This window comes from Manis pentadactyla, chromosome 14, assembly GCF_030020395.1.
Source record: "Manis pentadactyla isolate mManPen7 chromosome 14, mManPen7.hap1, whole genome shotgun sequence".
Lineage (NCBI taxonomy): Eukaryota > Metazoa > Chordata > Mammalia > Pholidota > Manidae > Manis > Manis pentadactyla.
This window is the reverse complement of record NC_080032.1, coordinates 20,700,921-20,723,587: the sequence shown is the minus strand read 5'-3', so window position 1 is coordinate 20,723,587 and position 22,667 is coordinate 20,700,921. Positions and strand designations below refer to the sequence as shown.

The 22,667-nt window shown below is 46.2% G+C and overlaps 1 protein-coding gene and 2 long non-coding RNA genes across 5 annotated transcripts in view; 2 read left to right on the top strand and 1 right to left on the bottom strand.

Moving 5' to 3' along the window:
* The window catches only part of RPH3A (rabphilin 3A), a 90,226-nt gene extending 76,653 nt beyond the window's left edge, over positions 1 to 13,573 (top strand). For all 3 annotated transcript variants that reach the window (XM_057491731.1, XM_057491732.1, XM_036929412.2), the window contains 7 exons: positions 309 to 418; positions 4,122 to 4,248; positions 6,337 to 6,393; positions 7,101 to 7,255; positions 9,703 to 9,784; positions 12,323 to 12,419; positions 13,239 to 13,573. In XM_057491731.1, the coding sequence (XP_057347714.1) occupies positions 309 to 418; positions 4,122 to 4,248; positions 6,337 to 6,393; positions 7,101 to 7,255; positions 9,703 to 9,784; positions 12,323 to 12,419; positions 13,239 to 13,369 (759 nt within the window). In that variant the 3' untranslated portion in view covers positions 13,370 to 13,573. The remainder of the gene's footprint in view (positions 1 to 308; positions 419 to 4,121; positions 4,249 to 6,336; positions 6,394 to 7,100; positions 7,256 to 9,702; positions 9,785 to 12,322; positions 12,420 to 13,238) is intronic.
* LOC130680669 (uncharacterized) lies at positions 12,536 to 20,565 on the bottom strand. The gene is made up of 3 exons (XR_008993708.1): positions 20,489 to 20,565; positions 18,590 to 18,707; positions 12,536 to 13,297 (listed from the first exon to the last, which is right to left on the bottom strand). It is a non-coding gene; the product is annotated as an uncharacterized LOC130680669 (long non-coding RNA).
* LOC130680667 (uncharacterized) overlaps positions 18,738 to 22,667 on the top strand; it is a 26,755-nt gene continuing 22,825 nt past the window's right edge. Inside the window, exons 1-2 of the long non-coding RNA XR_008993705.1 lie at positions 18,738 to 19,269; positions 20,496 to 20,789. This is a non-coding gene — a long non-coding RNA (uncharacterized LOC130680667). The remainder of the gene's footprint in view (positions 19,270 to 20,495; positions 20,790 to 22,667) is intronic.

The following is a 22,667-nucleotide window of genomic DNA, read 5'->3' as shown; positions in this document are numbered from 1 at the left end:
TATTTTTTCCTCAAAGGAAGATGTTTCTATTTTCTAATCTTAACAGAAAGTTCAAAGAGAGAGCCCAGTGCATGGAGGGAGGGGTGGCCCAGCGGCCAGCACTGGTGACAGCTGTAGCCATCACCTAGAGGATGCCTGCCCCCCACTCGCTGAGAACGTGCATTTCGGAGCAACTGAGCTGCTAGACGCTTTTCAGGGGAGGGGACTCCTCAGTCACCCACCCACCCAACCCAAAAGAGCCCCAGGAATGTAGCTGCAGGGTTGGCTCCCTCCTGAGGCAGGTGTCTGTCCATCTCTCTGGGCTGTAGGCCAACAAGCTTCGTACAAAAACCCTGCGGAACACCCGGAACCCTGTCTGGAATGAGACTCTCGTCTACCACGGTATCACGGACGAGGACATGCAGAGGAAGACCCTCAGGTACCTGCTGGGCGGGTGGGCAGAGAGGCACCAAGGCAGGGCAGATCAAGGCACAGGTGGCTCCTGGGGGCTGCTCTTTCAAACAGCTCTGTGTAGTATTTTCTTTCTTTTTCAATTCTACAAAAAAAACAATATATATTTCTGGAAGAAACTCTTGGAAATGCTGATAACTTAAGACTCTTAACAGCTTGGTGTCTGGACATCTGGTTTTTTGTATTTATTATATTTGTGTGTGTCTGTGTGTGTATATGTGCAAACCTTTCTTACAAATTGAGGGTTTACAAAAATGGACCATCCTATTAATTAGCCTGTCTTCCTTAGCAGTATATGGATACCATTTCATATTCTTCTATAACGCAGTATTAAATGCATTTTTAATTACATAAGTAATAAATGAATGCATTCTTCTTGCAAAAAACTATAGCGGAGGCAAATCTTCTTTTAAATGTCTGTCCCCTCCCTCAGCCTGGGCCTGCTTCCTCCTCCTGGGAGTGGATAAATAGTTATCCTGTTGTTTACAATATACGAACAATTAGGCTGCATGTATCTGGATCTTGCTTTCTTTCTTAACAATATGTCTTGGCGTTACAGCCCTGAGAAATATCTAGCTAATATTTAAGGACTTCAGTGTATTCCACAGAATGGATCCATCATAGATTTTTTTTAAATGTCTTATGATTGTTATAAATATACAGAAAAGTACAGAACATAATAAAACAAGTATCCATGAACTCATTACTCAGGTTTTTAAAAATAAAACTCAATATTTTCCTGTTTGGGCTTCAGCTCTATTTTTTTTTCTAGAGAATAAGGTGCTACAGATGCAAGTCGTAGCTCCTCTTGGGTATTCCATCCCCCTGCTCCTTCCCTTCCCAGGGCCAAACGCCATACTGAGCTTTATGGGTATCATTCCCAAGCATGTCTTACACTTCAGTTACATAATTATGCATCTATAAACGATATATGGCATTGTTTGACATGTTTTTCAATGTTATGTAAATGTCTTACCAATCTATTCAGTCGGTTCCCTGTGGATGGACATTTAGGTTGTTTCCAGTTTTCTTACCACGAAGTTGCAGCGAGCGTCCTTCATGCTTCCTTGCCTCATGCAGGGGCTTTTCCTCAGGGTAGAAACCAAGGAGGACCATTTGCTGGATCATAGGATACTTTGTTGGTGGTGTTATTTTTTTAATTTTACAAGTCACACAAAGTGCTTGTCAAATGGGCTGTTCCAAGTACATTCCCACCAGCTGCAATATTATTTTAAGTAAACATTTGCATTGCAGTGTAACATCCATTTAGAAAAATGCACGCATGAAAAGGGATAAATTGATGAGCAGATGGATGGATTTTCACACTGTTGAGCACACTGGAATTGGAGAACAGAGCGTTCTCAGACCGCAGAAGCCCCCCACCGGTGCCCCTCCATCTAGTGAGGCCCCTCCCCTCAGGATATTCACTGTCCTAACTTCTAACAGGACAAATTAATTTGGTCTGGTCTTGTACTTTATATAAATGAAATCGTACAGCACGACTCTTGTGTCTGTCTTCTTTCATCTAATATTGTATCTGTGTTATTCATCCCATTTATTGTGTGTAGTTGTAGGTTGTTCACTGTCATCACTGTTTGGTATTCTATTGTGTGACTGTACCACAGTTTTATTCACCCATTCTACTCTTAGTGGTCATTTGGTTAGTTTTCAGTTTGGGGGTGTTCCAGTAGTGCTTCTAGCAACATTCTAGTGGTTGTGTCTTGAAGCACAGGTGCACACTAGGAATGTTGGGGCTGAGTCATAGTATATGTATATGTTCAGCTTTAGTAGAGACTGCCAGTTTCCCAGAGATCTGTACTGATTTATACTCCTGCCAACAATGTATAAGAGTTCCGGTCCCTCCACATCCTCATCAACACTTGTTCATGTTGTCTGTTCTGGTGGGTGTGTGGTGGTGGTGCAGTGTGGTTTTGCAATTCCCTGATGGCTGATTGCAACACTATTTCTCATACTACAGTTACATTTTTAGGGCTATTTCATAATTTTCTTAAGTAGTCCTCCCATGATAGAGTAGTTATGTTATTTCTGCTAAACTGCTTAAATTTAAATTGTTTCACAATTATAAACAATACTGAGATAAACATCATTCTGGTTAAATTCTGTTCACTTATCTTCTCATGTCTTGGAGATAACTTCCCAGAAGTGGCATTCTTAGGTCAAAAATGGTGATTATTCTTAGGTCTTGGGACACACATTGCCCTACAGGAGGATGATACTGATTACACCCCCACCAGCTGAGAAGAGACAACTCTTTTCTCTAGTTGGATATAAAGGGGCTCAGCCATGGGGTGTTCTGGACCTTCAGAACTTTGAACCTTGTTCAACAAATGTTGATGGCAAAGGAATGAGATGCCATGAGTTCCTGCCTGTCCCCCAGATTTGCCTCCCATGCCTTGGGAGAACAAGTCCTTTCTTCCACTTAATATATGCCAGGATGAACTATCACACCTTGACTGGTCCTTTTGGCCTCCTTGGAGGACCTTCCTCATGACCTGTCCTTTCTGTGTCTCTATTCTACTCAATGCATACAGGGTGAATAACAAAAGACTATATAGTATTCTAGGATTCAGGGAGACCTGGATTGAAATCCTGGTTCCCTAGCCTCTTACTAGAGAAAAATGATTCAAACTCTCTTGGCCCCAGTCTTCTCTCCAAAGTCAGAAACCCAGATGTTTTGGAGGATGAAAAATTAAATGAGAAGAGGTCAGCTCAGTTTCTAACCTAATTTTGCAGAAGATGATGCTCAACTGGCCATAAGGTATATGAAAAGGAGCTGAGCCTGATTAATCACCAGGAAAATGTAAATGAAAACAACAATGAGATACTATTGCCTCTCAGAAAGATAAAATTAAAAACTGCCAAAATCAAAGTCAGAGTGAAGAGCAGCCAGAACCTGCAGAGACTGTGGGTAGGAGAGGAATTGGTGGAATCACTTTGGAAAGCTGAAAAGTTATAGCCAAGGTAAAATTAAGTGTAGTCCAAAACTCAACAGTTGTATGCCTAGTAAGATGCCCAAGAGAAATATGTACATGTGCACATGAAAAGACAGGAACAGGGATGTCCCCCTGCAGCTTCATTCACAATAGGTCAAAACGAGAGATAGTGCCAAACCAAATGCCCATCGGCAGCAGAATTATTGTGGCATATTTATACAATGGAATACTATACAGCAATAAAAAGCACAAATTACTATAGACATGGATGGATCTCACAGACATAATGTTGAGCAAAAGAAGCCAAACATAAAGGGGTGTATGCCATCTGATTTTATTTATATGAAGGTCAAAAACAAGATACTTACCCCTGGCAGAGGCCAAGGTAGTGATTATTTTCAGGGGAGGTGTGACTAGGAGGGTTCTGAGGGTCTTCTGGGAATCAGAATATTCCATATCTTGATCAGGGTGGTGGTGGTTACATGGGTATATGTATGTGCAAATATTCAGTGAACTATAAATTTAAGATTTGTGCTTATAAGTTATACTGCAATGGAGGAAATAAAAGTACCTGACCTAGTGCTCATTGAATAGGAAATTGAAATATTCCTATGCACATTACCTATTCCTTGCCAGCATCAATCATAACTCTTGGTCCATAATTGAAGCTCAGTAATAGGCTCTTCTTTCTCTCCCCACCCCTTATTTCAATCACAGGATCTCTGTCTGTGATGAGGACAAATTTGGCCATAACGAGTTTATTGGTGAGACCAGATTCTCCCTTAAGAAATTGAAGCCCAACCAGAGGAAGAATTTCAATATCTGTCTGGAGCGGGTGATCCCCGTGAGTGCCTTTGCCCCAAGGGTTTGATTGGGGAGAAGAATCTGGAGGGGTGCTCCCTTCCTTAGGGCCTGTAACTGGGGTGGTAGATCTGCAGGGTGCCTGACAGTAGAGGGGCTGTGGCAGCTGTTGAGAGGAGGGTGACAATTTCAGGTCAGAGCATCAGGGTTGTATCCTGCCTCTGCCTGTTTCCACCCTGTGTTAGCATCACTTGTCTGAACATCAGAGTCCTCTTCAGTAAATGGGGAAGAGCAGTGTGGTGTGACAGTTTGCGTTCAAAGTCCAGCTTTGCCACTTCCCCACTCTCTGGATTTGGCAACTGTTCTGAGCCTCAGGTTTTCATGTCTATAAAATGGGCATTATAATAGTACCTGCCTCATGGAGGGGGTGTTGTGTGAAAGACATAATCACAACAGAGACTGGTACATAATCAGGACTCATAAATTAACTGTTGTTATAGGAAATGATACTGTCTTACCCTTGACTGTCCGTCATGAAGTCATAAAGCACATGGAGCTATACATGAGGCAGAATAGCACTGTGATTAAGAGTATGGGCTCTGAAGCCAGAATCCCTGGGTTTGAATCCCAGGCTCTAGCACTTACACTGTATCCTGAGTCAGATTACTTAACTTCTCTGGGCCTCAGTGCTTTCATCCGTAAAATGGGATAATATAGTTTCAACCACGGAAGGTCTTTTCAGGACTGATAATGAGAGGACATACATAAAGCATTAAAGCCACTATTGTTAGATGTGGCACGTGCCTTTTGAGAAAGAACAAGAACCAAAGGTTCTCCAGTTGCACTGTACCTTAGAATCACCTGGAAATTTCAAAACCAGAGCTTTACAAACTAAGATTTGTGGGGATCTCCTTGGAGATTCTAACTTAGTTAGCGATAGGGTGGGACCCAGCAATCTGCTTAGAGATAATCCAACCTCTCCTTTCTTACATTTGGGCCACCTTGGGCCTAAAGTAGGGAATTGTTGCCCAGGTCATACCACAGGTCAGTGGCTGTGCTCTTGGGCACCTGCCAGAGCCCAGCTCTCCTGTAACCACCAATGAGGCCACTCCCCCGGGCAGCAGGCCAGCTTCCCACCAGGAAGATGGGGGGCAGGGGAAACCCCACAGCATCCTCCCACCAGATGGTCGGCATGATGATGGAAAATCTGTGTACCACACCATATTTTTATAGCACAGACAAAGGAACAAGACACAACAAGGAAAACTGCAAGGAGGAATTTGCACTGCGTGCCAGGCTCCAAATAAATCATTAAAGACAGTCCTAGGATGAAGCACTTCCTCTGGGTGTTTGCCTGGTAACAGCTGGTTCTTCAAGCTTCCCGTTCCTTCCCTCACTCAGTTGTCCAGTTGGTCAGGACATTGGCCAGGTTCCCACCTGGGTTGTCAGCTCCTGAGCTCGCGCATCGTGCTGCGACAGACGCAGCCAAGCCCCGAAGCACAGAGGTGGCAGAACAGGCAGAAGCCCGCAGTGGCCACAGGACTCTGCTGACCATTGTTGTTTGCTCTTTGCCCTTACCCCTCACACCATCAACTCCCCCCATGTGCCACCCCAGGTATAGGGGTCTTGTAAGTGCTGTGCTATCCCCTGTAGACCCCAGTTTTCCTCATCTCTAAAGTGGGGAGGCTGGATTTAACCAGTGGTTTTCACATTGTATTTACAGAAGGACCTTAGGAACCATGGGAGAAGAAGCACCTGGTGGGCCAGACCCCAAGACCCCTGTGCCTCTTCAACCAGAGATGAAATCTTATGTGTCTTGTGTCGGCAGTACTCTGCCACTTACTGGTGTGCGACCTTGGGCAAGTGGCCTAACCGTTCTGACCCACAGTGTCCTCATCTGTGAAATGGGGACAGCAATACACCCTCATCATAGGTTGCTGAGAGTTAACAAGATCTGCCAAATGGCGAGCATCATATACCTGTTAGCTAAAAGGGAGAAAGCTAGAGAAGACGCTTGAGAAACCTTCCCTCATGGCTATGGATACTAATGAGGGGTGAAGGGGTTCTGGTGTGGGGAGCTGAGCCCCACAGGCAACATTGTTATCTTCCCTTTCTGTTTCCTTCCTCTAAGATGAAGCGTGCCGGGACCACCGGGTCAGCCCGAGGCATGGCCCTTTACGAGGAGGAGGTGAGCATGAGTGGGCATCAGAGTCCGAGTCTGGCATCTCCTGTCCTCTCCCTCCCTGGCCACATCCCCACTCCTTCTCCCCAAACCACCGGTGGTTCACCATGAGGTGCGCTTGCCCGCGGATTAGAACATGGGAACAGGTGGGCACTCTTCTCTTCCCCGCCGAGTGGGGGAAGCCTCATCCCCACCCCGCCACCTGGGAGACACCCTGATTTCTCAGCCTTGCTGGCAGAAGCTCTGCTGGCAGTTCTGCAGGAGCGCAGCAGTGCCATGCTCCCTCCATGGGGACGGAGAGCAGGTTCTTTGAGCTGTGTGTCTGGCAGAGGCTGGAGTTGGGCTGCACATCCCTGCCCTTGGTCCAGGTCTCTTGTGTGACCCCAGGAACTGTAGTTGTGAGAACACTGGTTGGGTCAGGGGCATCTGAGCTCAGAGTCAGGCTGGGACCAGGGTCAAGCTCAGCCTATGACCAGAATCTTGGCCCAATCCATGTCTAAGTCAGATTAAATCCATGGTCCCCATGTGCCTTGGACTGGTGCCCTTGGTTTTCACCATTTGCTCCTCCGGGGAGCAGGGGCTTGGGGGTTGGGTGGGAGGAATCTGTTGTCCATGGTGCTGATTGCCCTAGCCATAGGCTCCTCCTTAGGGCTCGCCACATTGCCTGGCCCCCTCCTATTCCTAGGCCCACACACCCTCTTCTCCTACTGCAGCAGGTGGAGCGTATTGGTGACATAGAGGAACGTGGCAAGATCCTGGTGTCCCTCATGTACAGCACACAGCAGGGAGGCCTCATCGTGGGCATCATACGCTGCGTGCACTTGGCTGCCATGGATGCTAATGGCTACTCAGATCCATTCGTCAAGCTGTGAGTCAATGCCTTGGGACTGTGAGTGGGCCCTAGAGGGGGTCCTAGATCCTTGCAAAGGGAGAACCAGGGAGCCTCCCCAAGATCATTGCACACTGAGGTCCAGAGGGGAACAAACCTGCCCAAGGTCACACAGTGAGACAATGCCCAGAATTGGCTAGAGGGGAGTGTGGCGTCTCAGACAGACTGTTATATCACTTGCTCATGAGTTCTGTGGTGCTGTCCTCTCCTGTTGGAGAAGGATGGTCAGCAAGATTGCAATAGCCCCATTTGTAGCCTCCTGGAATCAGTAATATACCCCATTCAGCAGTCCAGAGCCCCACCACCCAGGCAGCTATTTCCAGATTCAGTCTGGAGATGTGCAAAGACCTTAGACTTTGGGGTTATTCCAGTAATCTCATCATGGTGAGCAAGAAAGACTTTGTTTTGTATTATTCTGGAGCCTGTGAGAAGATTTTAAAGAGACAATGGTTTTATTTTATTGGGGAAATGCCTGTGTGAGGGAAAGTAGGGAGAGACCTGGGGAAGTGGGGGAGCTGAGAGACCACAACCCAAGTCTGGCCCTGAGGGGTGGGGGTGGAAGCATCCTGGACACGAGGTCAGCAAAGCCATCAGGGAGTCCTCTGGCCAAAAGTGGCCATCAGACAGGTCCCATGTCTCCTCGGAGTGGGCCTGCCATAGTAGGCCTGCCACATCCAGTCATCAGCTGGGAGCCTGGCCTTGGTACCAGCATGGCACGGGTTCCCACCCACAGTGGCTGGGGCCTTGGTCGGCTCTGCTCCTGTAGCTGGAGGCCCACCAGGCACATTTTTGTGGCCACCACTGAAGCAGACCCGGAGCCCAACGTCCATCTCTTCCACCTTCCAGCTGTATCACTATAAGCAAGTTATTTAACCCCTCTGAGCCTTAGATTCCTCATTAGTAAAACTGGGACAATAGTTCCACTCATTTCCAAGAATGGGCATAAGGCTCACATGAGCTATCACATAAAAAACAACTAGAATTGTATCTAGGTTTGGATCCCAAATCCAACTATCATCAATATTCTCTAGCTGTGTGACCTTGGGTTTGTGCCTTAACATCTCTGGACCTCAGTGTCCTCATCTGTAAAGTGGGAAGAGTAAGATTGGTGATTAGTTCCAATCAGACACAATGACTAGATGAGATATACAGAAGCTTTGTTGGGGAGAATGCCTGTGAAGCAAAATTGGAAGGGAGCCTGAGGAGAACCACAGGGACAGCAGGCCTTGGAGCAGGTCTGACCCCCTGGAGGGGAGCGGGAGAGAGGGCGGTTAGGGCGCAGGGGTCTTAGGTTGTGGTGCAGTTCTGAGGAAGTTGCAGGCGGGGCGTTGGGGAATCCTTGAGGATGAAATAGAGCATCAAAGGAACCATGCGTGTCCCAGAAATTGTGCTGCCCACTGTCCCTGCTGGCTCAGGCTGGCTGAGAGCGGCCCATGGGGAGCATGGCCAGGTGAGAACATAGTGGTGCATTCAGAGCCTGGCAGCCTGGCAGTCAATTTCACCCCTGCAGTTGGAGATCTGGGAGGTGCTATGTCGTGGAGTCTCATACACAGTAAGTGCTCAATAAATACTTGCCATTATGGTTATAAATAACTACCATCACTATGCTTACTCATGACAAAGAGTGTTAGTAATCTTCTCTGCAGCCTGTGAGACACTCCCTCCCTCCACTACCACTGCTAAGAGAAAGCAACACTTCTCTTAAGGTCATGACTCAAAATCAGGCCAGTCTGGGCTTTGCTTCAGCTTTTCTTTGAATGAGGACTTAGTGAACAGAAGAACACATATGTCAGGGATGAGTGTGATTTCTAGGAGTAATTTGGTTTTGTTTTCCATACGGTCCACTAGAGAAAATCAGCTCATGGGCTGCTGTCCTGCACTGCATCAAATCCCAGCCACGTGCAAATTGTTTTTCTTAAATAATTCTCCCCACCACGCCTTCTCCCACCCACCCAATATCTCCAGAAGTAGAGTTATTGTGGTTGCCAACCTAAGAGCTGTGGAGAAGGAAACAGGAAACCATTAATCAGTTTAAGATCAAATAAAGATTTTGAAAGTCAAAATTTCCCTTTCTCTTTTCTCAGCGCTTGGTACCTTCCAGTTCCCCTGTTGGGCCCCTTCCTTAAAATTATCCTCAAAAGCAGTTCTGTGGATGAGGAAGAAATGTTTGCCCTCTTTGCAGATTGGAAGAGTGAGGCACGCCGAAGTCACACTCATGTTGGTCAAAGTCGCACAGCTAGTGGCAGTTTGACTCAGATTCCAAATATTCCAACTCTTAGGAGTTTTTAGCCCATTTTATTTATTTGGCCAGAAAATGTTTTATTAGCACCTACTATATGCCAGTCATCATGCCCACACGGGGGTCATCAAGGAGCTGTTCTTATTCATTTAACTTCATCCATAATAGCCTTTCCTATTTCTCTCAGGTGGCTGAAACCAGACATGGGAAAGAAAGCCAAACACAAGACTCAAATTAAGAAGAAAACCTTGAATCCCGAGTTTAATGAGGTAAGACTGCCCCATTTGTGTCGTGCTCTGGGGTATTTCCTTTATGTGAGAGGGGGACGAATTTCCTGCTAGAATGCTGTGAAGCACATCAGAAAGAGCTTTCTCTCACGGGTCAGCTTGAATTAGCTAAAGGACAGGTAATGACCTCCTTGTCACCAGAGAGTATCAAGCCTAAAACAAAAGACCACAGATTAAGAATGTCATAATCTATGCATCTGGAGAGAGATTGAATTAAGTCATTTCCAATATCATTACCAGTTCTAATAGTCAGTAGTACTGAAATCTGAGGAAATACATGGGGCACGATCTCCCCAGTGGTCACGGCCCTCTCCCTGTCTCCCACTCCGCAGGTCCATCCAGTGCAGGGAGTCTTGCTAAAGCCACTACCTAGACACCCACTGGGTGCACTCCTTCCTCTGTTCTCACTGTTACTCGTCAGGCATTTCATGACCGGACACTTGCAGTAGACTCCTGACTCCCTTCCTGGGTTTGGTCCATCCTCCACATAAGTGTGAGCTTCCTAAAACACAAATCTGAATTTCTCATCCTTTTGTTCAACCCAACAATGGCTCCCTGACTTCTTAGCATGACAATCAGGCCCTTTCAGACTCATAACCCACCTCTGTCCAATGTCACACTCCAGTCACACTAAACTCCACGCAGGTGCCTGGCACATCTCTCACCTCTGCACCTGTTTCTCCCCTTCCCTGGACTTTCCCCTCTCTTTTCCTCTCTGGCAAACTCCTAGTTATCCCTTAAGAGTCAGTGTTAAGTGTTAAGCCCTGAAGATCTGCTTCCTCTATGCTTGTAGGGTTTTTTCATCCTTCCATCTTGTGCTGTCGATGGATTTCAATTATCTGAACAAACCTGTCACCTAGTAAGGATCCAGAAATATCTGGTGAATGTTTGGGCAGAGTCAACTAGCACTGGTTTTTACCAAATGTTGTACAGTAGGAAAGGAAAGCTACAGTACAGTCAGCTTTGTAGTGCTTCATTTTTAAAGGACGTGCACCCATATGTGCATATAGGGGGAATGTTCTGTGTAAACTGAGCACAGAACAGTCACTGGCCAGTAGGTCTGCCTGTCCTGCTTCCAGGTCCCTCTTTCATCTGGACCCCGATTTCCCAACTCTGACTCGTGAACTTTGAGTAAGGAACCAATTACTACTGTCCTGCCTCCCCCTATCCTGGAATCTGAACAAGTCACAAAATAAGAAATCCAAATAGCTAATAAACTCATGAGCAATAATGAAAATATGAATCAAAACCATACACCATATCTCATCACAGACTGGCACACAAATATTGTAAAATTTTGGTAGCCAATGCTGGTGAGGAAATGTACACACTGTGGGTGAGGGAGCAAATTGATTCAACTTCTGAAGGGAAGTTTGTCAAAAACCTTCAGTTTTTTAAATTTGAATTCCATTTATTTTGGAAACAGGTGATACAGCCTCATACTTGAAAATTCCAAAAGAACCAAAGTCAAAACGCTCCTCCCTGCCCAGCCTTCTCCCTTCTGAAGCCAGAATATTGTCTATTTCCAGGATTTATGTATACACAAAGCAAATAAATGTGTGGCCACCTTTCTTATTACACACAAATGGCACCACAGTATACACCCACTGTTCCCTCTCTTAAAATTTTACAAACTCAGAAAAACACTGCTGAAATTTATCCTGAAAACATCATAGTGGATTTGCACAATGATTTACCTACAAGAATGCCTTTTATCATATCATTATAATAGTGGAAAATGGGAAACAACCTAAGTACTCAACTGTTGGGCAGTAGGTTATGGTATAGCCACACAGCTATTAAATGAAGCCATTAAAATGGTGATATAGAAAAATATTTGCTAACATGTTAAGTTGGTTTTTACTATATGTTATAAAATGGAAAAGATAGCCATAAAAAGGTATATTCATATTATATTTCACATAATCAAATATTTCAAATAATGTTCAAATTAATATTCATATTAAAATTAAAAAATATCAATGTGGTCACACATGCAGAAGGTTGACAGTGGTTTTCTTATAGTTAAATTACAAGTTTTGGGGTTTTTTTCTTATTTGCTTTAATGATGAGTGTGAATGAATTTTATAATTAAGCAGAAGAGTTATGTAAGAAATCAGATTGTCTGGAAACATAAGCACTTAACCCTCAAATCAGTCTCAGTCCCCTCAATTACCCTTAATCTCTAAATGATGGGGAGAGGGGTACACCCACTTCAGAAGCTACTGGAATGGAAAGACTGAGTTCATGGCCTTTTGCCTTCAAGCAAACTTGACCAGGACCAGTTCTCTTAGAAAAACCCTGCCAGCCTCCCCAGTATCAGAGAGTCCTTGAAGAGAGAATGACAGGCTGGGGGGACTTTGTAATACAGAGTGTTTGCTGAATGGAGGTTGTCAGGCGCAGAGTGGGAAGGCCCTCTCGCGCCCTTCCGCCCGCGAGCCCCTAGGGCTCAGCCTCAGTCCCCGATGCCGGGGGTCCAGAGCACCCTCTCATTCACATGTCTTCACCTGCTGCATCCAGGAGTTTTTCTACGATATCAAACACAGTGACCTGGCAAAGAAGTCCCTGGACATCTCAGTCTGGGACTATGACATCGGCAAGTCCAACGATTACATTGGTGAGTGTTCCCAGCTCCCAGAGAAATCCCCATCTTCTGTCCTCCCAGGAGACAAGAGCCTTATCTGGGGCTGTACAGAGCTGAGGGCGTCCCTTTCCTGCGCATAGCCACATTGTCTAAAGGCTAAGTTGGGCCCCATGGGCCTGATTAGGGTCTCACCTGCAGATGCCTTTAGATGAAAGAGCTCACTAAGCCAAGAAGAGTCAATTACAATTGGTTATTTACTGAATAAATCACCTCCAGCGGAATAGTTAAATCACAGCAGATTGGGGTCTGTGGCCTCTGTGGACAACAGGGTGCAATGGCTGCCTCCTTAATCTATTGGCAAGTCCAGGATGAAGGTTCTGATTTTCGCAGCCCCCTCCAAATGGTGAGGAAGAACAGTCACTAAAGATGGAGCAGGCAGGGAACCCCAGGCAGGGGAGATGGTGGGAGTAAAGGTGTGGAGGCAGGGATGTGCGGGTGACGAAATTGACTCTTTGGAAATAGGTGATGAGAATCTGGAAGTAATAGGAGAGAATTATCAGAGAGTAGGGTGGTGATTTGTAGAAGGTCCTAGAAAATAGATGATTTAGGAATGACTTGATGCCATAATAGGGGGTCCTTGCAGGTTCTTGAGTACATGGTCTGTAGGCAGAGAAGGCCAGTAGTAATCATAACATCATGCCAGTAATTGTCCATAGAGAAATGGATCCACTTGGTGGAGGGGGTCCGCTTGGTGGCAGGTTTTCCCCAAATAGACATTTCAGTCCAAATTGCAAGTCCCATGCATCCCTCCAGTCTGCCCACCTGCCCCTATCTTCCCATCTTGCCCCCCAGGAGGCTGCCAGCTGGGGATCTCAGCCAAGGGAGAGCGCTTGAAACACTGGTACGAGTGTCTGAAAAACAAGGACAAGAAGATCGAGCGCTGGCACCAGCTACAGAACGAGAATCACGTGTCAAGTGATTAGGATGGTGGCCAGGCCCCCAGCCCCTGCCCCACCCGTGCCCAGTCACCCCTAGCCTGCCCCAGCTGCCCGTCACACTCTGGTCTCTCTTCTCCCGGCCTCCCCACCCAGCCCTTCCTGAGCCTGCCTTTGCAGTGCCCCCGCCCACGGGCACTGCCACCAAAGACCTCCTCCCTCGGCAATGCTGCCAGGCCGCTGAGGATGCGGCCCCTCCAGGATGGAGCAGGAGGGCTAGGGGATGGGCACATTTTACAAGGAGGCTGTTAACTGAACAGACTCTGGGTTTGGGCACGTTACAAAGGTTCTTCACCGTTTGGGACTGTTCTTAGACCCTCCTGGCCTTGAACACACACGGACCAACTTGCGTTTCCTGCATCACATCTGCACGTGTCCTCAGTTCTCACCTGCCCCAGGCAAGGCTGTGAGGACTAGCGAGCTCTGGGGCAGAACTAGTGCCCCCAGGCTCCCGCAGTCCCCGTGACATACCCCCATGGCCAGGAACACAGACCCCCGGGGCTAAACTCCTCAGAGGCTAGGAACACACCCTCCTGCTCCAAACGCATCAAGAAATGCACACGAAGGACACACAGAGGGACTCGGTAGCCTTTTCAGGAAGCCCCTGTTTGCTTCCTTGCACAAATGAGCACCCATTCTCTACGACCCCTCCTCCCTCTCCTCTCCTTTGCACCATGTCCAACTCGCCCTTTCTCCCCGTCTCTCCTCTTCCCTCTTCTCCCAACTCTCTCCCCTTCCCCTCCTCTCTAAGGGGTAAAATAGCAAAAGCAAAAAATACCTTAATGCAGCCCCTCCCCCTCTTCTCGTTTCACCAGCTTGACAGAACACAGGCAGAACCCTGAAGTTCTACTTAGGCCCACACCCCCTAAAACCACCACTTCTTTGCCAGGCGAGCCAGGTGGCTCAGCCCCAGGCCAGCAGCTGGCATCTGCCCAAAGGGCATGGCGGCACCCTGAGGCACATAGACGGGCTTTCTCAGCCCCTGGCCTCCCCAAGCGCATGGACAACATCAGACACCAGAGTTCCGGGCCCCGGGGGGCCTCTCCAAAGCCCCAGCCTTTGTCCTCCCTCTGCTCTTGGTTAAATGAGCAAACCACCCGCTCCCTGGTGCTCCGACCCTTTCGCACCCTGTCCCTCGCTCTGAACTGCCTAGAACCTCTCTGTCTCTCTCTGTCTGTACCTTGGTCTCAGTCTCTCTTGTCTTCCTATCTCATGCACCCTCTTCCCCAAGTTTGTCGGGAGAATGAAATAACCATTGTGGGTCTAATACTTTAAAGAGTGACAGCAATCTTCACACCCCACGAGAAACTGATTTTTCCCAGTTTCCATGGTCTTTCCCCCACTGCCACAAAAGGCACCTCTTCTTACCCAACAGTCCACCCTTACCTACAGAAGTCATCCAATGGACACTAAAACTCTCACTTCCTCCAAACACATGCCTTTGAACCTTCTCCTTCCACCCCCAGCTCCCTGTACAGTTCAGTGGAAGACACCAATTTCTTGCCTTGGATAACCAACATCAAGCTCTTCACCTTCCCAAGATGGCTGACAGCTTCCTGGCTGCCGTCTTCCCTCCCAACCCTCTCCCTCCCCGTCAGTCCCCTTGGTGCCCACTCTCAGCCCACTGCCTTTCCCCGGCTTGCCCTTGGGAGAAAGCATGCTGGCTATGTTGCCCATGCCTAATGCTGGTATTGGCGCTAGAATGAGCACAGTGAGCTTTTGCTCTGTCCGGGCACACACTCCCCCGACAAGTGTAACCACCTCCCTGCCTAGAATACACACCCTCTGGTGCATGCAGAACCACCCATTCCTTTCTTTGTGCTGATGTAGCCAGAAATAAAGTAGGAATATCCAGGAAAACTGGTGGCCTGGGTTTTTCCTTTCTGGTTTCTGGAAGTTCTTTCTCTCCATCAGGGTACATGCTGCTACTTGGATAGCCAGTATTTAATGAGCATCTACTACGTTCCAGCCCCAGGGACACAGCAGCGGACAAGCAGATGTGGTCTCTGCCCATGTGGAGTTTGTTTTCTAGTGGATTTCATTTTGGGCAGGTGGGCTCAAGGCAACTTGGCTGACCCCACACCCTCTTACAAGAATGCTTTTCGCTGGCAGTCACCCAATGGGGAAGCAGCACCGTTATCTCCCACCTAACCCCAGGGGAAAGCCCCAAGTGGTTATGTAATCAGGTAATATCAGGGCTGAAAGAGACACTAGCCAAGAGCCAGGGCCTAATCCAGTCAACCCACTTGTCTGACACGAATAACCCAAAGCCTAGAGAAGGGAATGACACACCCAGCATCTCAGGGCACCAGTGCCAGGAGAGGAGCCAGATCATTGAACCCCTGTGCTCTTAACACACTGACTGATAACACAGATCATCAAACACCACCTTGGTATTCTAGCACCTTCCACCCCACAATGAGCCTTTACACATGACGCTAACTTGAGATTCTAAAAAGTCTTGAAAGTGAGCTGAGTAACTAACTTTCCAGAAGGATTACGTCAATATAATTTATCCCAAAAGTGTTTAAGCAATTTATCAGGAATGTCGGCGACTTCCCAGAAGGAGCTGTCCATTCCACCCAACAGAACCTTCCCTTCCCGGTCAACTTGGAGACGATTTTCTCTTCTTGTTCCCAAAAGGTGGGTCTCAGTTTTGGGGCAGAAGTCCTCAAAGAATTCCCGGGGAAGATTTGATTCTCAAATGCCCCATGCTCTTCCCGGAAGCACACCGCCGTCCCTCCCACCCCAACATCTTCCCCCTCTCCCAGGTTCCTCTGTGCCCTGGGGACAAGGTGTATATTTGAAAGTATTTCCTGGTTGATGTCTTGTGCTTCCCACCTCCATCCTGACTGCAAATCACTGCCCTCAGGTCCACCTATGTTTCCCGTACTTTAGCCAGCTGCCACCAGGTGGAGAGAGGTGCCAATGTAGGCCTCCCAGGAATGGCAGGAGACACTTCTTACCGCTTTCTTGCCCTGTGCTTGTAGAAGACATCACTAATCAATATGGCATCTTTCCTATTGATACAGGAAAGCTAGAGCCTACTAGCAACCTCTGAATCCTTCTCAGCACAGCATTCTAGGCAGCCACTACCCGTCAGTCATGGACAGGTGTAAAGAAACCTAACTTCCATCTCTAAAATGGTTGATCTCCTTCCCCAGGCATGGGGACATGCCAAAGAAGCTGAGATGAATATACCTGAGCAAAATTTTCATAAATACCAGTACACCTGCCTTGGCTAATTACCTTTTTCGTCGCACTGAAATAAAACACTTTGCAAGAGGCAATATGGTCTGGCAGAAAGCACCAGACCGAAACAGCACACCAGCTTTTCAATCATTCAGTCCGGCATTTGAATCCTGACCGTCGATTTCCAGCAGTGGAATCTAACCTCCTTGAGTCTCAGTTTCCTCATCTGGACAATGGGGATGACAATAATAATAGTAAATACTTGAAAGAGGAGAGAGCAAGTTGCCAAGGTCTGATCTTCAATCAGGACTGACAAAGATGAGGCTCGGGAAAAGGGAAGTTCAAGGGGCTGGTAGTTCCTGGTGAAAGGAGGACAAACTTAGCACATGGCTTACGCTTCTTAGTGCTCCGAAACCCCCTGGGCTGGTTCCTCCTTGGTTCAATCAGATTTGCTAGGGGCGTTGGCCTAAGAAGGTTAAGTAACACTTCAGAGCACCACAGAAACACATTGCCATGCATGTACGCAAGAGGTGTACTTTGCTTGGCTCCGGCCAAAATTTGCGGTGTGACCTTGAGCAAGTCACTTCCCCCTTGTGGGTCTTCAACTCCATAGGCAGGGCATCAGAGTATCATGATTCTCAAACTTGGTTGCCAGGGCCCACACATGTGCCTTAATTTCCCAGTCATTGTAAAGACCTAGTCCTTTTTGCTGAGGGTAGGCCCCCTGACCAGAACTTTGCATTACTACCTTGTGTAAAACACACAAGGGTGAGCTGTCTTTAGTTTCCTGTTCCTGTTTCTTTAAAGGGATCAAGAACATAAAGCCATTTGTAAGAGCATGAGGGCATAATTCTGGATTTTTCCAATATATTTCCTTAGTCTTTTATAGTTGCCTCACTCTTATCTTATCCATGCGTTTTATGAAATTTGCCTTTACTGCCTTTTTCCAAAGAATTCATGTTGGTTGAAAACATTGGTTTTCTAAGGACAGATGCCATTTGTACTTATTTTTGGATCTCCTTATATATAGTTAGTGAAAAACAAGCATTTCATTAACAAGCCCAATTGCCAAAAAGGCACTTGGGTGCCAACCAGATCTTTGATCTACATACAATCGAATGGTGAGCAGAGTGTCCTGTGGACCCTCACACGCTTCACGGTTCCCTTTTGCCTTTGGCTTAAGTCACAGGATATACAGGAGTGGGGAGTGTCAATTAATTGAGCTGGCTAAGGAAAAGGCTAAGAAAGTTAGTTCATTGGTATTTATAGACTCCTTCATCCAAGAATATACATTCTTTTCAAGCTCACATGGGACATTCACCAAGACAGACCACATTCTGGGCCCTAACAAATTCCAAAGAACAGATATCATGCAAAGTATGCTCTTTACCGCAATGGAATTAAATAAGAAACTAATGAAAGAAAGCTATCTGGAAAATGCCAACATATTCGGAGATCAAAAAACACACTTGTAAGTTACACAAGGGTCAAAGAAGTTTCGAGAGAAATTTAAAAATATTATGCTCTAAATGAAAAATAATGAATTAAAGTTTGTGGGATGCAGTGAGGGCAGTGCACATGGAGGGAATTTGTTAGCATTGAACACATATTAGAAAAGAAGGAAGATCTAAACAGGGAGGGTTGAGCAGGTGCAACAAGGAGATTTTTGAGGAAGTGAAACTGTTCTGCCTGTTTGTATCATGATGGACACATGACGTGATGCATTTGTCAAAACCGCTGAACGCACAATGCAGAATGAATCTTAATGTAGACTATGAACTTTAGTTAATAACATTTCTGTATTGATTCAGTTATAACAAACATGGGCAGGGGAAACCATGGGTGGAAGGAGAGGGGGTACGTGGGACCTCTTGCCTTCTGTTCAAGTTTTCCATAAACATACAACTGTCATAAGAAATAAAGTCTATTAATCAAAAGGAAAAACAATACACTATGATGTCATTTCTTAAAAAAAAGAAAAGAGAACAGTGTTTGTGTGTATGCTTGTGGAAATACCTGGAAAGATCTATACCAAAATGTGCACAGTGGCAGTCTTTGAGTTTCAGGATCATGGTGGTCTTCATGCTTCCTGATTTCTCTGACTCCCTTTTCTCTTTGCACTGTGCTTGTACAGCTGCAAAGATCACAGGGCATTATGAAACAATTTGTCAGCGACAACAGCAGATGACGAAGGACACCCAAAATCTGTTTTTAACTATGATTTTTCTTGGACGAGGTGCTAACAGGGGCTAAAAGCACCATTCCAGAGTGCAGCCTGGAGAAGGGCCTGACGTGCTAGCTCATTAAAGGACCAGAGGAGTTTCCAGGGAGTGGAGGGAGGGGCGACCAGGGAGAGCAGATACAGTTCAGGAATCAATGTGCAGTTTGCTAAGCTCCTCCCTTCCCAGGAAACGAAACCGAGAGCTGCCAGGCTGAGGCAGCCGAAGCGAGAGAAGCTGACCGCTTCCTGGAGCCCGTTCACAGCCACTGGCTCTCCCGTCCCTGCCCCGGGCATCATGGGGGAGCTCAGAGACATCCCGGCCACGCATCTGGACAAGTATATCGAAGACCGTCTCCTGCCAGACACGCATTTCCGCGTGCAGGTGAACCAAGCCATCGACATCATGTCCAGTTTCCTGAAGGAGAGGTGTTTCCAAAGAGCTGCTCACTCTGTCCGGGTGTTGAAAGTTGTGAAGGTGAGTCCAGGCCTGCCTGCCTGGGGAAGGGGTGGCTGGGCGGGCAGGCTCCCACGGAGACAGACTGAGGACAACAGGTGAGCTCTCTGGGGCTGCTGGTGTCTGATTTATCCAAACCAAAAATATAATCGCAGCTTGTGAGAATAGATTCTTGGGTGAGAATGTGCAATCTGTAATTTCATCTGTAATTTCTTTTTATTAGAGTATCGTTGATATACAATCTTATATTGGTGTCAAGTACACAACACAGCGGTTCAACAGTTACCCATATTATTTAATCCTCACCCCCACTAGTGCAGCTACTATCTGTCAACATAGGAAGATGTTACAGAATCATTGGCTGTATTCTCCATGCTGCACTACCATCCCTGCGACCAACTTCTATTATGATTGAGAAGTTTTGTGCCCCTATACCCGGCTCCGCCTCCCATCCACCTACCCCAGCCCCCCCCTCATGGTAACCACCAGTCACTTCTCAGTGTCTGTGAGTCTACTGCCATTTTGTTCATGTGGTTTTGTTTTGTTTTTAGATTCCACAAATAAGTGAAATCATACGGTATTTGTCTTTCTCCACCTGGCTTATTTCACGTACATCTGTAATTTTTAAATAAATGCCCTGGGTAAAGTTTGTGAACCACTGTCCTAGGCCGTGCCCATTTCAGAGATAGGGAAACTGAGGCCCAACTCTAGTACATGATTGTTAATTCATGGCCAGCCTGGGGACTGACTCATCATTTCTGTAGTATTGTGAGCTGGTTAATAGTACTAGTTTTTAAAGCAGAGAGCATCTAATGGCTGTGAAACTTTGAACAAATCACTTAACCTATCTGTACCTCAATTTCTGCATCCGTGACTCCCAATAACTTACAGGGCTGGGCAAACTAAGTCTACCAGCATATAATCAGATAAGATAGTAAAGGACAGGAAGGAAAGAACACAGACTCTAGAACAAGGCAGCCAGGGTTTGAACTGCATTCTGCCACCTACCACCTGTGTGATTGGGCTGTTATATAATCTCTCAGGGCATCTTATTTCTCCACCTAAAAAGTGGAAACTAATAATAACAGTACCTAAGTCATACAGTCCTTGTGAACATTACAGGAGTTAAGACTGGTCACACCCTCAGAACAGTGGCTAGCACTCAAGAATGTTAGTGATTGCTCTTGTCATTTTACTTAGGAGGCTCTTCTCAATCAATGTTAATTTCTACTCTCCTCACATTTTAGGGTGGCTCCTCAGGCAAAGGCACGTCCCTCAGAGGCCGATCTGATGCTGACCTCGTCTTTCTCAGCCCCCTTACAAGTTTTCAGGAGCAGCTTCAGCACCAAGGAAAGTTCATCAGGGAAATTAGGAGACAGCTGGAAGCCTGTCGATGAGAGAAAAAGTTTGATGTGGTGTTTGAGGTCCAGAATCCGCGATGGGAGAAGCCCCGTGCACTGAGCTTCATGCTCAGGTCCCCCCGTATCCAAGTATCCAAGAGGGGGTGGAGTTTGACGTCCTGCCTGCCTTTGATGTCCTGGGTGAGTATTCGCAACACATGGGGTTCCTGCCTTTGTCCTATGACAGGGCTGCTTTCTCTCTCCATATTTCTGAGCACAAATTTCCCACAGTTTGAGAGTCTGACCAAAACAGGACATCCCTTCAAAATGAGATCTTAGCATCTCTCTTGAGGCAAGACGAGTAAGGTCATAATCAGCCACGGGAGTGGCATTAAACAGCATATTGGCACAATTTGGGGGCAAGACATTCCTTATACAACACCTGCCAGGCTTGCTAATTCTACTTGTGGCAAAGTATGTGAATTTTATTTTTTTAAAAACGAGGCAGCATAGATCTGGCTTAAAGTCAGTATGGTAATTTCATCATTTATCCAAAACATGAGGAAACCTCATCAAGCTTACACTGACTGTTGTGATATCTATAGATAATCTACTGGAACATTTGGACAGGAAGTGTCTCTCGGAGGCTCCATTCCCCCATTAGGAACTAAAACCTCACTACCTATGCCATACTATCATTTTATGTATTAAATTATCAGGTACATTAAACTGTTACACAGAGCCTGGCACATACTAGTTTAAAAACGTGAGTTCCCCAGCTGTGAAGCAGGGCACCCCAGAACAAACACAGTGAACCAATTCACAGGGGCACAGGGAACAGCTCAGATTTTAAATTTTGGGGGGAAACAGCGACATCTGTCAGACAGCACAGAAACTACTACTATTAAGTTGTATGGACTTAAGTGGAACTGTTAGGGATTTCGTTGGGTACAGGGGTCCTGTGAAGAAAATGCTGAAACCCCAAAAGCAACAGAAATGAGAACGTTTGGGAATGTCTCCTTGTTACCACGTACACACATCTATATTCACAGATGTAATCCTATCATGTCCCCATGCTGCTGCAGAATAATTACCTAGGAAGAAAGGGTAGGTGGATGGCTGTTAGGGATGGGAGACGGGTACCAAAGTTCTGTATGTTTTTATGTTACAAGTTCTACACAACCAAAACTTTTTTTAATAAATATTTTTATTGTAAAATGAAACAGAAAAAAATAAGCACAACAAATGTATCGCTTAAGGAGTTATTTTAACAACCACCACTGGATCAAAGAATAGGACTTTGCCAACATCCCCAAGAAGCCTTTTCTCAATCTCTACTGCCTTCCTTCCTGCAGACGTGACCCTGCTTCTGACTCTTCTAGTTAATCTATTCTCTGTCTTCCTTTATAGTTTTATCACTTGAATGTGCCTTCCTAGACATACGATGTAGTCTCACTTTTTAAAGACATTCTGATCTACCTTTCAAGTCTCTTTTAATCTACAGGTTCCTCCCTCCATCCCTCTCTTTTCTTTATAATGTATCTGTTGAAGAATCTGAGCCTTTAGACCCACAGTTTCCCACTGCTGAATTCTGCTGATTGATACTCTTGATGCAATTCAACATGTTTCTCTGTATTTCCTGCAAATTGGCAGCTGAATCCAGAGGTTGGATCAGCCTCAGGTTCAGTCCTTTCGGCAAGACCATGGGTGGTGTGTTCTTTCATCAGGAGGCACGTGATGTCTGTCTGCCCCTTTTTGTAAGGTTAACAGCTGTTGCTGCTCAATACCTAACTGTTGATTCACTGGGGGTTTCAAAATGGTGATATTCTGATTCTATCATTTCTTTTTTACATACTGACTTGAGTACTTCTATAAAGAGATGTTTCTACCCATCTACTGTTTGGCTATCCAGTGGTGCTATTCACATACTAAAGGCAGGATTCACATACTAAATGTTCGATTCTTTCCCGTTCAGTTTTCGAGAGAATAAATTAGTTTCTTATCTTCTGAATGTGATGCTGTTTTAAGCAGACTTATGAGTTAAAGATTTAAGTATATTTGATGAGTTTTAATCCTTTA